Source organism: Mustela erminea, chromosome 14 (assembly GCF_009829155.1).
Source record: "Mustela erminea isolate mMusErm1 chromosome 14, mMusErm1.Pri, whole genome shotgun sequence".
Taxonomy (NCBI): domain Eukaryota; kingdom Metazoa; phylum Chordata; class Mammalia; order Carnivora; family Mustelidae; genus Mustela; species Mustela erminea.
In genome coordinates this window covers 76220402-76235240 of record NC_045627.1, presented here as the reverse complement: position 1 = coordinate 76235240, position 14839 = coordinate 76220402, and the positions used below count along the sequence as shown (strand labels likewise).

General features: G+C 51.5%; 1 protein-coding gene across 4 annotated transcripts in view; it reads left to right on the top strand.

Moving 5' to 3' along the window:
• Positions 1 to 14839, top strand: part of AFAP1L2 (actin filament associated protein 1 like 2) — a 96778-nt gene that overhangs the window by 48130 nt on the left and 33809 nt on the right. For all 4 annotated transcript variants that reach the window (XM_032312330.1, XM_032312329.1, XM_032312331.1 and 1 more), the window contains one exon: positions 10162 to 10290. In XM_032312330.1, coding sequence (XP_032168221.1) covers positions 10162 to 10290 — 129 coding nt within the window. The remainder of the gene's footprint in view (positions 1 to 10161; positions 10291 to 14839) is intronic.

Sequence of the window (14839 nt, the reverse complement as noted above, 5' to 3'; positions counted from 1 at the left end):
TAAAATTATAATGTATTTGTTGGCAGGGTTGGGGGGGATATGATTATTGACACTTTCGATACCCATCTTGTAGGAGGAGTTTAGGTTTTATTTAGCAGCTAACATTTAACTTCGTGTACACACTTCATGAGATTATTTGTGGTCTTTATGCCAATCCTATTAAGTAGGTACTGTTACTAACCCCATTTTACAAATGAGACAACTGAGACCCAGAGAAGTTAATTAAGTTCTCCAAGGCCACACAGCCAGTATACAGTGAAGCCAAGAGCGAACCAATATTTGGAGCGAAGACTTGGGTACAGGTGGCAAGGGCCTGAAGGACGCCACTGCCTCTGAACCAGGAACCCAGAGGAGCGTGAGAGCAGGCTTGAGACACCCCATTTTCTGGGAGCCCCCCCAAGGTCCTGGCCAGACAAAGAAGCCTGGGGAGCTAGGAGGCCCTCGTTCCCCAGCCCACCTCTCTTGGAGCTCAAGGCAGGGCTCCTTGCCTGAGGGGGCTGGTGGGTCCTGAATCAGGCTGGGGGACAGCCTCCTGCCCGAGTCCAGGGTCAGGCTGCTGGTGGTTTTCGGTGGCCGGGGCTGACTTTACCGCCTGGGAGGCAGAGGCCTGAGCAGGATATAGCCTCCTCCAACACATCAGTCCGCGGGTGTTTGGTTCCTTTTGCCAAGTGCCGGAAAGAAACAGGAAATTGGGATGGAGGGTGATTTTTATTTTTTCCCTTCCTATATTTTGTTTAGTTTGTATCCTTTTCCTCTGCTACAAATAGTACGTGCCCCGAAAGACGAGCAGCCGCGCCGATGTGTCTTCTGTCTGTGTAATAACTCACTCTTCTGCTTTGTGGACTAGGGTAGGCTCTCAAAGAAGGAAAACTTCCCATAACCTCTCCACTGACAGATAACCATGCTCCCCCTCCAGCTTCTCTTTCTGCCGCACAGTACTTCCCAACCTTCCAGCGTGACCTTGAGTGAACCCCGACAGCCTCTTGTTCAGAGATTGCAGAGGCTGCCGCCGGCCTGGGGACGTGCCCCGCACAGAGACCCCCAACCCAATCTTTGCGTCCCACCCACACAACTGACCTCGGCCGCTGAGCCTGAATGAAGCCACTCTTCAGGCAGTTTGCATTTAAGGAATGTCCTAACTGGGCTGGGGAACAAAGGCCTCCCAGGCCCCAAAGCTGCCTTGTGTGGCCTGGCCCCTGGGGGCTGCTAGAACGTGGCATGTCTGGCCCCCGCTGTCATGAGCCTCCTGACCTGCAGGGATGCCCTGGGGATCAGCTCCGACCCCTGGGCTTGCTGGCCTCCAGGGGAACAGCTGCCTCCCTGTCCCTCCTCCCTGCACCCCCGAGAGAGTTTTCCCAGCTCAGGCCACCCGGGAGGGATCTGCCTTACGTGCTCCTTGCCCATCACCTGCCGGGGGCTGCCTCTGGGTGGTCATTCCAGAGCTGTCATCCAGCCCAGGTGGGGGACTGCAGTTACCGCTGGAGACTGGTGAGCTCCTGGCCCAGACCTACTGGACAAAGGAGCCCAGGCCCTTTCATTTTATTTTACTTTATTTTTTTAAAGATATTTATTTATTTGAGAGCATGCACGCAAGCATGGGAAGAGAGAGCAGAAGGGGAGAGAATCTCTTGGGGCTTAATCTCATAACTGAGATCATGAACTGAACTAGGCAACTAAACAGTTGCCTAACTGACTGAGCCTCCCAGGGGCCCCGCCCAGACCCTTTTATAGGAGACAACTCAGGGGGAGCTTTCACAGGATGGCGTATGTGTGGGTTTGGAAGCCTCATGCTCAGCAGATGTTCTCCAGGCCCTGACTTTGAGCAAAGCCCTGTTTAGGCACAGCGGGGAAACCAGATCAGGCAGCCCCTCCTTACACAGGTCTTTCCTTTTTTTTTTTTTTTTTTTTTTTTTTTAAAGATTTTGTTTATTTATTTGACAGACAGAGATCACAAGTAGCCAGAGAGGCAGGCAGAGAGAGAGGAAGAGAAGCAGGCTCCCTGTGGAGCAGAGAGCCCGATGCGGGGCTCGATCCCAGGTCTCTGGGACCACAACCTGAGCCGAAGGCAGAGGCTTTAACCCCCTGAGCCACCCAAGTGCCCCTACACAGGTCTTTCATTGTCATTGGAGACGCAGGACTCGCATTCAGGGGACGGGCAGCAAACGATAAGGCGGGAGAATGGCCAGTAGGGCCATGTGCTTCTGGGCTGGCCGGGCTGGCGGTGCTTCTGGGCAGGCTGAGACAGAGGGGAGGTGGCCCTGGGCAGGCCCCTGGCCTCCCTGACCTGTTCTGCTCAGTGTGATGTCTTCGGTGGTGACTGTGTGAATTTCCGAAGGGCCCTAAGGAAGCAGTGCTGCTTCCAGCTGGCTCCGTGGCTGGGTTTGGAATTCTGCTCTTGGGGAGGTTGGTTCCGCTGGAGAGGTCAGCAGTGAGCAAGCAAGCCGAGTTGTTTTTCCAGCCGTGCAAAAACTGCAGCAAAGCATCTGTCCCATCTCTTCAGCCTGCGCCACTCATCTGGGAATGCAGGCGTCGTGTGCCCCCCCCCCACCCCCCCCCCCCCCCCCCCCCCCCCCCCCGTGGGTAAAGTGTTTTAGGTGATGAGACTCCAAGATAGGTGAGAAAAAGCAGATCTTGCAAAAATGATGACAGGCTGGCCTTGAAGGTCGACCTTGCAAGGGGTGGGGTGGGTGTGTACAATGCTGGTAAATGAAGCAAAACCCTCTCCTCATTTCCTGAAGATGGAGATTAAAAAAAAAAAAAGAAAACAAAACAAAAACAAAAACCAACTCCTCAAGTATTTCTTTTCTTTCTTCTTCTTCTTCTTTTTTTTTTTTAACATTTTTTTTATTTATTAGAGACAGAGAGATCACAAATATTTAGAGAGGCAGGCGGGGGTAGGGGGCGGGAAGTAGGCTCCCCGCCAGAACAGAGAGCCTGATTTGGGGCTCGACCTAGGACCTTGAGATCATGACCTGAGCCCTAGGCAGAGGCTTAACCCACTGAGCCACCCAGTCATCCCTCCTCGAGTATTTCTTATACTGGAGAAAGTTATGTACTTTCCGGGCTCCAAGGAGGCAGGAGCTGTGCCAGCCTGCCCGAGGGTTAGCCTCTGAGTGTTTTGGGTGCTGATTTTCCATAAGAACTCCCACCTGTTTCAGCAGAATGGCGAACTGAGCCCCACAGTGTGTAAGCCTGTAGGCACGTTGGTCCTTGCTGTCCAGAAGGGAAAAGATTTTGGGGGCAAAAAGGGATTTTCAAGCATATCCGACTGCAGAACAGGCATCACCCTAGAAAGTTCTACATGTAAAAGTCAGAAATGAGTCTTGTAAAGAAGGACTGTGGAGGTTTGCTTTTTAAGGAATCTTATAGATGTATAACGTTGGGGTGTCTGGGTGGCTCAGTCGGTGATGCGTCCAACTCTTGGTGTCCGCTCAGGTCATGATCTCAGGGTCGCGGGATGGAGCCCAGCATCCGGCTCCGTGCTCCGTGCAGAGTCTGCTTGAGATTCTCTCCCTCGCCCTCTGCCCTACTTCATGCTCACGTGCATGTATGTGCTCACGTGCTCGCTCGCTCTTTCTAAAAATAAATAGATCTTTAAAAAAATGTATAAAGTAAAAAGACTTTTTATAAAGCAATAATTATACTTTTATTTATCTCGGTGGTTCGTCAACTTGGCTATACCTTTGAGTCTCCTGGGAGAGAAGCTCCTGGAGCCCAGAGACCCCACCCAGAGCAGTTCCAGCAGGATCTCTCTCATCCAGCAGGACACAGACATCAGAAATTTTTTTTTTAAACTTCCCAGATGATTCCATTGCGCAGCCATTGCGAGGAATCGCTGCTTCTCCATTGGTAGCCGTGCCCCTGAGTGGGCATTAAGTCTTAAGTGTGAGGAACGCAGGCGTACCCTCCTGAGTCAGTGGGAAGGTGCTTTCAGGAGCAGGACAGACCCGGGTTAAGGACATGGAACCCTGCTGTGTCTGCGGAAGCCCCTGGCCAGGAGCTACGTGCACCCATGGAGACACTCGGGCTGCCCACCTCCACAGGACGGAATACCGCACAACAATCAAAAAGAAGAAATTTCTTATCTGTGCAACCACGTAGATAAATCTCACGTGCCTTATGTAAAGGAAGAGGACTCAGACCCCAAAGGCTAGGCAGGTTGCCAGAGGAGGAGAAGGAATGAAGTATTGGTAGACTACAGGCGAATGAGCCTTGAAATTGTTACACACTGTGAAGCCGTTCTACAGAAGGCCACATGTTCCTTGACTCCATCTATGTGAAATGTTTAGAATAGGCAAATGTGGAAGGGTACCCGTGTTATTGTACTCACTGCCACTGATTTGTACACTTCAAAGTCATTAAAATGGTTTTTATGTTATGCGTCTGTTGCCACCATAAAAAAAACAAAGAAGAAAAGCCACTCATTAGCATGCTGGGACTCAGCAGGTGCTTGGCGAAGGCTGGCTTGGCACGTGGCCTTTCTGAAGACAGGGGACTTCAGCCTCATGTATTCCTTCTTAGGCGGAATGAAGGGGTGTGTTTTCCAGAAGCTCTTTTTGAGAACTTGAGGATTCCTCAGTGACCAGGAGGAAGGGACTTGGGATTTTCTGTCCTTGGTTGCAGCTACAGGGTGCCGTTGCTAGTCACAGAAACTTCTCCCACGTTCTTCACTGTGGTCGGTCCCCAGCAGTTGCGCTTGCACAGATAATATGCCCAGTGGCTCCATCGTCGGAACTGTTGGGGCAGGGAGAGGGATGCATGTCTTTATACTTAAAGAAGAGGTCTGTTTTGTTTCATATTTGGAGGGAAGATCATGGTCAGTCACAGGTCTTCAACAAATGCAGCTGAATAAATAAAACTGTGTGCATAAAACAGCGGGGGAGCCATGAAGAGCAGCTTTTTCGGCATGTTGGGAAGACGCTTATGGTTGGGAACCTAGTGACCAAAAAGCAAGACTGCCTCAAGATGAGAAAAACCGGGGGAGGAGGTCACCAGGAGGCAGAGCTTGGCCATGGCCGAGGGCAATGAATCGAGCAGCTGAACCGCCCAGCGCTGCGTGGGCCTTGGAAGCCCCGAACAAGAATCTTATTGATGATTCGTCAGACCGTGAGCAGACAACTCTGAACTTTAACAGAGCCAGGATGGAAAGCCCGCACAAGGGCCTACAGTTTCCAGAATGAACAACACACTTATTTTTCCCTCCCTCTGCTGGAGGACGAGAGAGAGAGAGAGAGAGAGAGAGAGAGAGACCAAAATGAGAAGGGGGGGGTGGAGGGGTGTTAGGGAGTGGGGGAAGGGGAATGAGATGGGTGCCTTCCAGAGCCTCAATGAAATGGCCACATTCCTCTGAGCTCTGAGGGCTGAAAAATGTCACCAGGGTTGGCACAAATGAGGGCCCTGCTTTTGTTGATTGTTATTTTCGAGAGTCTGGAGCTTGGCCTGAAAGGGTATGACCACAGGCGAATCCCTGGCCTCTGCTGTGCTTAGCACCTCGTTGGAGCCCCCAACCTTTCTGCAAAGGCTGCCCCTCAACCCGGAAGCGCTCCCACCCAGCCAGGAATACAGACCGGGCTCACTGGGAGACACCATGAACAGCTGGCGTGGACAGGGAGGGATGGCAGGAGGCAGAAGCTGATGGCTGCTGGTCATGGGCCTCTCTGGGTGCAGATCTAGAGAGGGACAGAGAGGACATCCCGTGGTTTGTGGCTCTGGTTCCTGGTCCCGTGTTTCTTCAGCTCTGGGGCTTAGCCTTCCCCAGCACATCCATTTAAGAGGAAAAGTGGGGGTGTCTCTGCTTTCTTGGTGCTCCCCCCCACTCCCACCCATCTGCCTGGCCCACCGGTTCCCCCAGAACTACAGGCCTGTGTCTGATGGCATTCTGCAGCTCTCTGTCACCCAGCACACCTTAAGTCCCTGCATCTCATGGAATTATCCCCAAGTCCCCTTGCCTCTGTATTGTACCCATCTAGAGTCCCCTGCTGTGCCTTTGCCAAGCATGGTGGAACAGGAGGCAGAGGTCATGGTCCAGATAAACCTCCCTGACTTCTTGGTGGTGGCTCCAGCCAAGGGATGACGGACGGCAAGTACTTGGGACTTGGAAGTACTTGGACTTGAGCCCCAGGGCCACTACTAACTGCAGATACAGGTCTCAAGGGCCCATTCCCATGCCATGCACTTGCAAGGGTGGTTGGAAGAATTGGGGGTGGGTGGGATACAGCATCCCTCGTGGCCCCTGGATGCCATGATTAGTTCACACTCTTGTCATTCTCATTTGAGCTAGTGATGGTCCCCTGCCCACCCTTGCCTGCCCTCCTTGTCCTCCCTACTGTTTGAAGAGTTATTTGATCTCTAGGCTGTTGGAAGAACTGTGTGCATGGCCCTCCTCCAGCATTGTCTAGAGGTCCTGCGGGATAAGGCACGGACTCCTTAGCAAAGCCGATCAAGCCCTTATGGTCTGCCTGCCTGATCTAACGTCCCAGTTCTGGCCTTGGAGCTTGCCTTCCCCCGCTTTCCCCCACGCCCCTAGTGCCCCAACGCACAGAGAGACTTGTGGTTTCTCAAATATCCTGTGTGCCTCCAGCACTTAAGCTGTCAGAACATCTCCTTCCCTTTTCCTGAAAGGCATCTACCTCCTCCCAGCAAACTCCTATTCATCCTCAGTGGTGAGCTTATAAATTCCTCTTGCCGATAGCCCCTGTTTGTCTTGTGACACCTCCTGATCCTTGGACACATTCCTGAATCACTTCTCTGCTCACCCCAGTGTCCACTAGGCCCCTCTCCCCAGACATGGAGCTCCCGGAAAGGCTGGGGGACCCCATCTGGGTCAACTGTGTCTCCCCAGAGACAGACAGGACACTCTTTACCCTTTGGCCCAGTGCATACTTGCTTGCTTGAAGATAAACGCAAGCTGTTTTCCAGGAATTGGGATGCTTTGGGGAATAGCGGAGGACGCGAAATTGAAGAGGCACTGAGTTTTCGTGCTTTTTTCTTTTTGGTGAGCGGAAGCAGCAGCAGTAACGGCCTGGAAAGGTTGAGAAGGTCAGGAAGAGCGCAGCTTGAGATCCTAACTGCTTTGCAAAGCCCATTCGCTTTTCCACATCCCCTGTAGCCAAGTTCAAGGCTCGATGTCATTTCCTTAGATTTAGCCTTTGTTTTCCCTGCTGCGACTTCTTTAAACTCCCTGCTTTTGAGCCTGTCGAGTTCCTGCAGCCAACAGGAAAGTCCTGAATAGCTGTTCAAAAAAACCTCAAAACCAAATGAAAACCACCCGAGAGGCCTTATCCTTCGGCACCTCTTCCCAGAAACCTTCCAGGCCTAAGACTCTTGTCTGATCTCCTCCTACACTTTTTGGTATGAGTTTTTGGTGGGGTGCCTTAGTTTGTGAATCTCTTCCCTCGGGCTGGGCTTGTTCTGCCTCTAAGCTTGTGTAAGGCAAGACCCACACTGTCCTGGTCTCCATTTTAATGTTTTGGTTGGTTGAGGCCAAGGGCCCAGCTGAGTGCTGGGCACATCCTTGGGTCCCACTGTCTTGACTGGTGGGCTCTCGGAGCTCTCGCTGGTGCCCTCTCAAATCCCACTCCATCGAGAGTCTAATTGCTTTTAAGCAGACCAGGCAAAAGCCATTGGCCTCTTGGAAACTCACTCTTCCCAACACAAAGAACAGGGCAAGAGACTCGGCTATTGGGCCCAGGGCCCTTCCCCAGGCAGAGCCACCCAAACGTGCCTTCTGCTTGCCTTATCTTGGCTCTCACTTACCCTCTATCCTTCCCGGGCAGAGACAAAGGCCACCTTCCAACTCGCCTCCAGGCATGGAAGCCACGCCACTGTTGACCGCAGGCAGCCTCTGGGCTGCTGGCCACCTTGACCTTCACGTGGCTTTTGATAAGCCACAGGGGAATGGACACATCGACCTTGGTGGAGCTTGCTTCCATCTTAATCCTTTCAAACCAGGACCCTGAGAGGGAGAGTGGCGGTTTCTCTGCTGCTTCTCCAGCTTTGGCAAACTGGAGTTTCCTTTGTGGGGAGGGACCCCTGCCAGGAAGAGAGCGCTCTGATGGCGCCAGGCAGTACACACCCCTGTGGGCGAGCTGGCTGACCTCTGTATGTGATCGGATGGTCACATGAGCTGGCACTGCCCTCCTCTGAAACAAGCAAATCCTCACCCCCATCCCTTCCCCTGGCTCTCTCACGAGCAGTGGCAATAGTCATTCCAGGGAGTTTGGTTTTGTAGGGATGGGGTTCGAAGGCTACGAGCCCACTGAGGTCCAAGGAGGTGTTTGAACAGAGGCCACTGGTTTGTGCCTTAGAACCAGGAGTGCCCGAGGGCTTCTTTTTCTACTATAGGGAGTGGCAGGGGTAATCTAGGGCTCTTGTTCAATTCTGGGGAGTTAGGCTTTTGGGGGATGTTAGAAGAATGATGGAGGCGTCCAATGGGGTGTTGTTAGTACCTCTGTTCTTAAGAGTCGGACGGGAGATGTGCTCTCTGCCATGAGCCCTGTGGACCTTCTGGGCCATCAGACCCATGTCTTCAAAATGGGCATAACCATGCTTAGCTCTTCAGCTTCTGAACTAGTAGGTGCCTGATATCATTCATTCATTCATTCATTCATCCCATACACATTCATCCAACGCAGTGTAGGTGCCAAAGGTGTGGGACAGATGTGGTCCCCTCATTGAGCTAAGATTTTGTCATTTGTGTTTATAACTTTGTGAAACAGTCAGGGCCTATGTGGTCTTTGCCACTTTCTAGGTGAGGAAATGAGTTTGGAGAGAGCGTGTGACGGCTCAGCGTTCCCACAGCAGGCGATACAGGACGAGTCAGGGTTTCACTGACTGCTGCCTTCGGGAGCAGGGCCCTCAGGTGTGGGCTCTGGGCCTGCATCTAGACCACCGGTTCTCAGTGTTGGCTGCACGCTGGAATCACCCCGGGAGGTTTAAGAACTACCGATTCCTGGGGCATCTGGGTGGCGCAGTCGTTGAAGCCTCTGACTCTTAGTTTCTGCTCAGGTCCTGATCTCAGGGTCTTGAGATCAAGTCCCACATTGAGCTCCACACTCTGTGTGGAGTCTGTTTGGGATTCTGTCTCTCTCTGCTCCTATTCTTCTCTCTCTCTCTCAAATAAATTAAAAAATAAAAGAAGAAGGAGAAAGAACTGCTGACTCCTGGGTTCTATTCCCAGAGATCCTGATATCATCAGTCTAGGGTGTGGCTTAGGTATCCGGATTTTCTAAAGCTCTCCGGGTGACCCAGTGCAGCCAGGGTTGGAAAGCACAGCACAGAACCTCGAGGAGCCGGCTGCCATTACTGAGAGCATGTTCTGGAGGGCCACTGGGCAGCAGAGCCAAGATGGCGACCCCATCCGCAAACGCAGCATCCTATAGACAGCAACAGCAACAACAGTGGTGAATGTGCCCGGTGCCCACACTGTTGTCCTCTGCGCTAGCATCTCTGCAGGGTGGCTTCAGGGAGAGACTGACGAGCACTTCTACAATGGTGGAGCCAACTTGATACCCTGAATCCGTGGGACCAGAGCCCTTTGCCAGCTTGGGAATGATGCTAGACTCCGTTTCGGTGGAGGAGGCTTATTTACTGAAGAAACTCAGGAAGGTTTTGTTTTTCTGTTTGCCCAGCCGTGGCTTCTGATGAATCATCCCTCTTTCAACGGGGCAACATAATCACTGTTTCATCTTGGAGTGACTCTGTTTGTCTGTCCTTGGGGAAAGGATGAACAGTTGGGTCAACCACAGCAAAAAAAAAATTTTTTTTGATGGTTCCAGGTTTGATCTGTGTTCAAGTTCCCTAGGTCCTGAGCTGTCCTGGTTGGCTTTTTATCAAGGAAGCAATCCTGTTTGCAGACTGTCATGGCTTGACGGGCTTGGCTGGGCTGTCTTGGCCGCCGTCGCTCTAGCAAATGGGAGACCTGTGGCTTCAGCCGGCGTCATCCATCTCAAAACCAAGGGCCTGCTTTTCCTCCCCCAGACCCCAGCTCTGGGAATACCACTTTTGGCTGGGCCTCCTAGGTGCTTTCAGGGCTCCCCTCAAGTCCCTCCCATGCAGGACCACAGGGCCCATGGCGAGATGGTGCAGGATGTGGGGGTGTGTCTAACCTGGCCCTTCGGAGAGCAGGCAGCAACTATAAAGGGTTCTCTTTTCTGTCTCTAGCCCTGGAGCAGCTGTTGACAGAGCTGGACGACTTCCTCAAGATTCTCGACCAGGAGAACCTGAGCAGCACAGCTGTGGTGAAGAAGAGCAGCCTGGCCGAGCTCCTCCGGGTCTACACCAAGAGCAGCAGTAAGTGTGACCCGGGTGCCTCCGAGAGGTCCCCATGGAAACAGAAAGATAGTCATGCTCGGGCTGCCACAACAAAGCCCCACCGACTGGGTGGCTTAAACAATAGAAATTTGTTTTCTCAGAGTTCTGGAGGCCAGAAATCTGAGATCAAGGCTTTGGGCAGGGTGGATTCCTTCAGAGGCCTCCCTCTTTGGCTGTAAGTGGCTGCCTTCTGTCTGGGTCTTCAGACCACCTTACCCCTGGGTCTGCGTCCAAACCTCTTCTTCATACAAGAACCCTGATCCTGTTGGACTGGGGCCCACCCTGGTGGCCCCGTTTGACATCAAGGACCCCTTCCCCTACCAGAATCACATTCTGAAGTATTCAGGGCGAGGACTTCGTAGATGAATTTGGGCAATGGGAGTAGGGAAAGCAGTTCAGCCCCTCGCGGTGGTCCAGGGGTGACGTGACCTGAATGTGAGCCCAGGAAATCTCTGAACACTCAACACAGCAGCCCTGAGTGTGGTTTTAAACAAAATGTTTCCAAAGCACTTTTCTTCATTTGCTCAAAGTAGAGAAGGGCTAGGGAACTGTCCAGGTAAGAGCCAATGCTTAATTGAGCATTTCCTAATGCACACGTTCCTACATGCACACGTATTAACAACTTGTTTCATGTTCAAGGCCCCCTTCTGAGCTTGGTGCTGTTGCTACAGACGAGGGTGTTACAGATGAGGTCTGCAGAGTTGAAGTCACTTGCCAGTGTCCTGTGGCCCAGAGGAAAACAGAGTTTTAAAGCTATAGATCACAGAACCCTAAGTACCTGGTTTTTTTTTTTCTTATCTTTTTCATTGAGGTGGATTTTATATACACCCAAGTACGTAGATCTTAAGTATCCAGTTCAGTGTGTTCTGAAAATTGTGTACACCTGTGTTCCTACCGTCCCAAACAAGACAGAACATTTTTATCATTCCGGAAAGTTCTTTCTTGCCCCTTCCCAGCAAATTCCTCCCCACCCCCACCCTCGCCCCAAGGGAACCATTGTTTTGATTTCTCCCACCATACCTGTGTTGTGTTCAGGGGTTTGGGCTATTGCGACTGAAAAGACTGCTCTGAACATTCTCGCGCAAGTCTTCTTGCGGGTGTGTTGTTTCATTTCCAGCACACTCAGATTTTCTTTCTTTCTTTTTTTTTTTTTTTAAAAAAGCCTTCTTGTGAAGTCCTGACAGTTTAGTTGAGTCTATTTTTACGTCGGATGTTTGAGAATGGGAAGTGATATTTCGGGACAGCGAGGGACCAGAAGAGGGCATGTGATCCACGTGCCCGGTGGCAGGAGCCGCTGAGACACACGCTTGAGGAGGGAAGCAGACCCTCTGCATCCAGATTCCCCCGCACGTCCAACCCAGATCCACCAGGCTACGTTTTGGGGTTGCTTTTCCTTTTCCTTTGTTCCCTGTGGACCTAGTTTTTACTCTGAGTGAGAGAGAAGTCCTAACACTGAGGCGCATTGCCATCTGCCTGGTGGCCTTCCCTTGTGCCGGAACAAGCTGGCTCCCTTAGCCTTCTGTGAGAGGCGATTTCCTGGAGCCCAGTTTGGAGCCTTTGCTGCTCCCTAGGCCATCCTGGGGTTCCCAGGCTCCTCCCGGCTCCATGGCAAGCCTTGCTGGCCTGCGCCAGTGCTGGTCAGCAGCACATCTAAAGTGGGAAGGTGAGGTGAGAAATGCACATTACAAAGAGGGTGAGTTAGAGATGAGTCATCCCGAGGCAGGATCTATCAAGGCAGCTCTGTAAGAAGCACACTCCTGTCCCACCGACAGGTCAGGTCGGATGTGCTCTGACTTGAGATGTTTTAATGATAGACAGCAACTCCACTGGGAATTGGAAGACCCACGGGTTGGGCTCTGAGCCCGGGTTCCTGGTTCTGATCGCTATCTCAGGGCCCCCCGGGTGGGCTCCCCCTCTTTGGGGTCATGTGCTATATAACTTCCTGTAGGATGACCTTTGTTTCACCCCAGATCTTTGCACCTTCTGCACTGATAAAGTCAACCCGCCCCCCACCCTCGTCTCCGCAGCTTGCTGGAGGCGCCCAGACGTGAATGGCCCACAGTGCACCACTCAGACCACCGGAAGTGCGTGCACAGCCTTACCGAGACCTGCGGCTGCCACTCCTGTTCCTGGTGTCCATTCCGGTCCTCTTTGCTCTGTCTTAGCTCGTAGAGTGGTCAGAGCAGCAGCAAACAGCTTTTGTGCACCTACTCTGCCCCAGCATGGGGCTTAGTGTATGAAATGACATGGGTGGTGCCACCTCCTTCCTACCCCAAGTCTATGAGAGAGTTGTCTTCGTCTTCTCTGCTGGAGAGTCTCCTCTTCTAGGCACATGGCTGCGAGTGGCTCAGGGCCGGGCAGGCGGCCCTAACCGCTGTCTTCCCCACCCTTGTCCCATATTCCAGACTCATCTGCACCACTGAAATCGTGCTGCACGGGACAGAATCCCGAGTCCCTGAAATCAAAGCATCTGTCCTCCTCCCCAGCCTCCGAGGCCCTTCTTGCTGTGTACGTTCCAGAGCATTAGCTCAGCTTGATGGGACTTGTAGGTGGAGGCAGGCTGATCATTTTGAGATAGTCTGTGGTCTACACTGGCTGAGCTGTTGTTTACTCCCACACATTTTGGGCAGAGTATGAGACCGAGAGAGAGAGAGAGAGAGAGAGAGAGAGAGAGACTATATGTGTTTACCCTTTCCAAATTTGGGTTTTCTGATCTTTTATTGTATGGGCGTAACAAGAAGTTTCTGCTCTCTGTGCCTTTCATCTGCATGGTGAGGTCAAGGCAGGGTTTGAGTTTTGTTTACAGGAGATTACTCTTTGTTCCTGTTTTCACCTGAGAGGGCTGTGGATCTCCCAGTGCCCTGCTCAGAGAGTCTGGGAAAGTGTCGGGAGAGCCCTTCAGATGGGAAATCTGCTGATGTCCTGTCTCTCCAACTGTAGCAAAGAGGGTCCCTGTCCCTCCTTCCTGCCCCTCCCGTTCTCTGGGAAAGACCACCCCCTTCACACAAGGGTCATTCCCCAGGAGTCATGTGCTTACTCAGGGCACACTGAGCTCTCCTTTCCAACCCCACCTGTGCTGTTGTCATTCCCTACCTGCTTGTGTTGACTGTCCGGAGAGGATCTGTTTCCCCCACCCATGTTAGGTCACAAAGGTAGAAACAGTGTCTTCTATTTCATTCTGTGCCGTCTGCCCAGCATCTCGCATAGGGCCGGGTGCTCAGTGCACTTCTGAAAATGAATGAGAGAATGATAGAAAATTCTCCAACCGAGGCTACCACCTGCCAGACACAGGACAGCTCAGCCATGCCCCGTTATAGGGCCAAGTTCACTGGGCATTTCCCAGGATCGCAGATGGTCCTGGGAGGCTCTTACTTACCAACCTGGATGGTCCTGAATTAGCTACCCCGAGAATCAAAACCTGATCAACCACGTGGCCTGCAGCAGAGCACCCAAGGGCAGGAGACAGCCTCAAGAAGGGGCCGGTGCTATGCGTTTTCTCTGTAATTTACAAGCTGCCATCTTGGGGAGAAAACACCTGCCCGGAATCTATCAGTTAAAACAATGACAATAGTATCTTGCTTTTTTTTTTCTTTTTACAAGAATGTGGGTTTAGTCAACAGTAAGAAAAAAAAATGAACATGAGATTAACATTGCGCTATTTACATTCCTTCCGTTCCTATTTTGAGCTTTATCGGTATCATCTGAATATTTTTATGTAGCCGTGGTTTGCCTCTGTATTCTGCTTTACGTTATTTTTACATTTGGAATTGCTGCCTGTGCACATTTCCATGTGCTGACAGTTCCCATATTTTTCTTTTTTGGCTATTCTGAAACCTGATTCTTTAAGTGTTGGATATCTCTAATTGTGGACCTAGAGCTACTTTGATATTTTTCGCAATTGGGTAGTGTCCACGGGTGGATGAACCGTGACATTCAGCTAGTCTCTGGTTAGTGGCATTAGGTTTTATAATTTATTATTTTTTTTATTAAAGATTCTATTTATTTTTTTAACAGACAGCGATCACAAGTAGGCGGAGAGGCAGGCAGAGAGAGAAGGGAGGGAGGCAGGCTCACCGCGGAGCAGAAAGCCCAATGCGGGGCTCGATCCCAGGACCCTGAGATTATGACCTGAGCTGAAGGCAGAGGCCCAACCCACCGAGCCACCCAGGTGCCCTTAGGTTTTGTAATTTAAAAGAAACCTCATACAGGGACACCTGAATAGCTCAGTTGATTGCGCATCTGCCTTCAGCTCAGGTCATGATCCCAGGGGCCTGCTCAGCAGGAAGCCTGCTTCTCCCTCTCCCTCTACCCTACCCCCTCACTTGTGCTCTCTCTCCCTCCTTCTCTCAAATAAATAAAATCTTAAAAAAAGCAAAACTCCTACAACATTACAATAAACATCCTCAAATAAAACTTTGTTTACATGCTAGAGTTTATCTTTAGGATAAATTTCTGGCAGTGGAAATACTGGGTTAAAGGTGATGAGCACTTGGAAAAAAAAAAAAGAATACGAACACTTAAATTATCC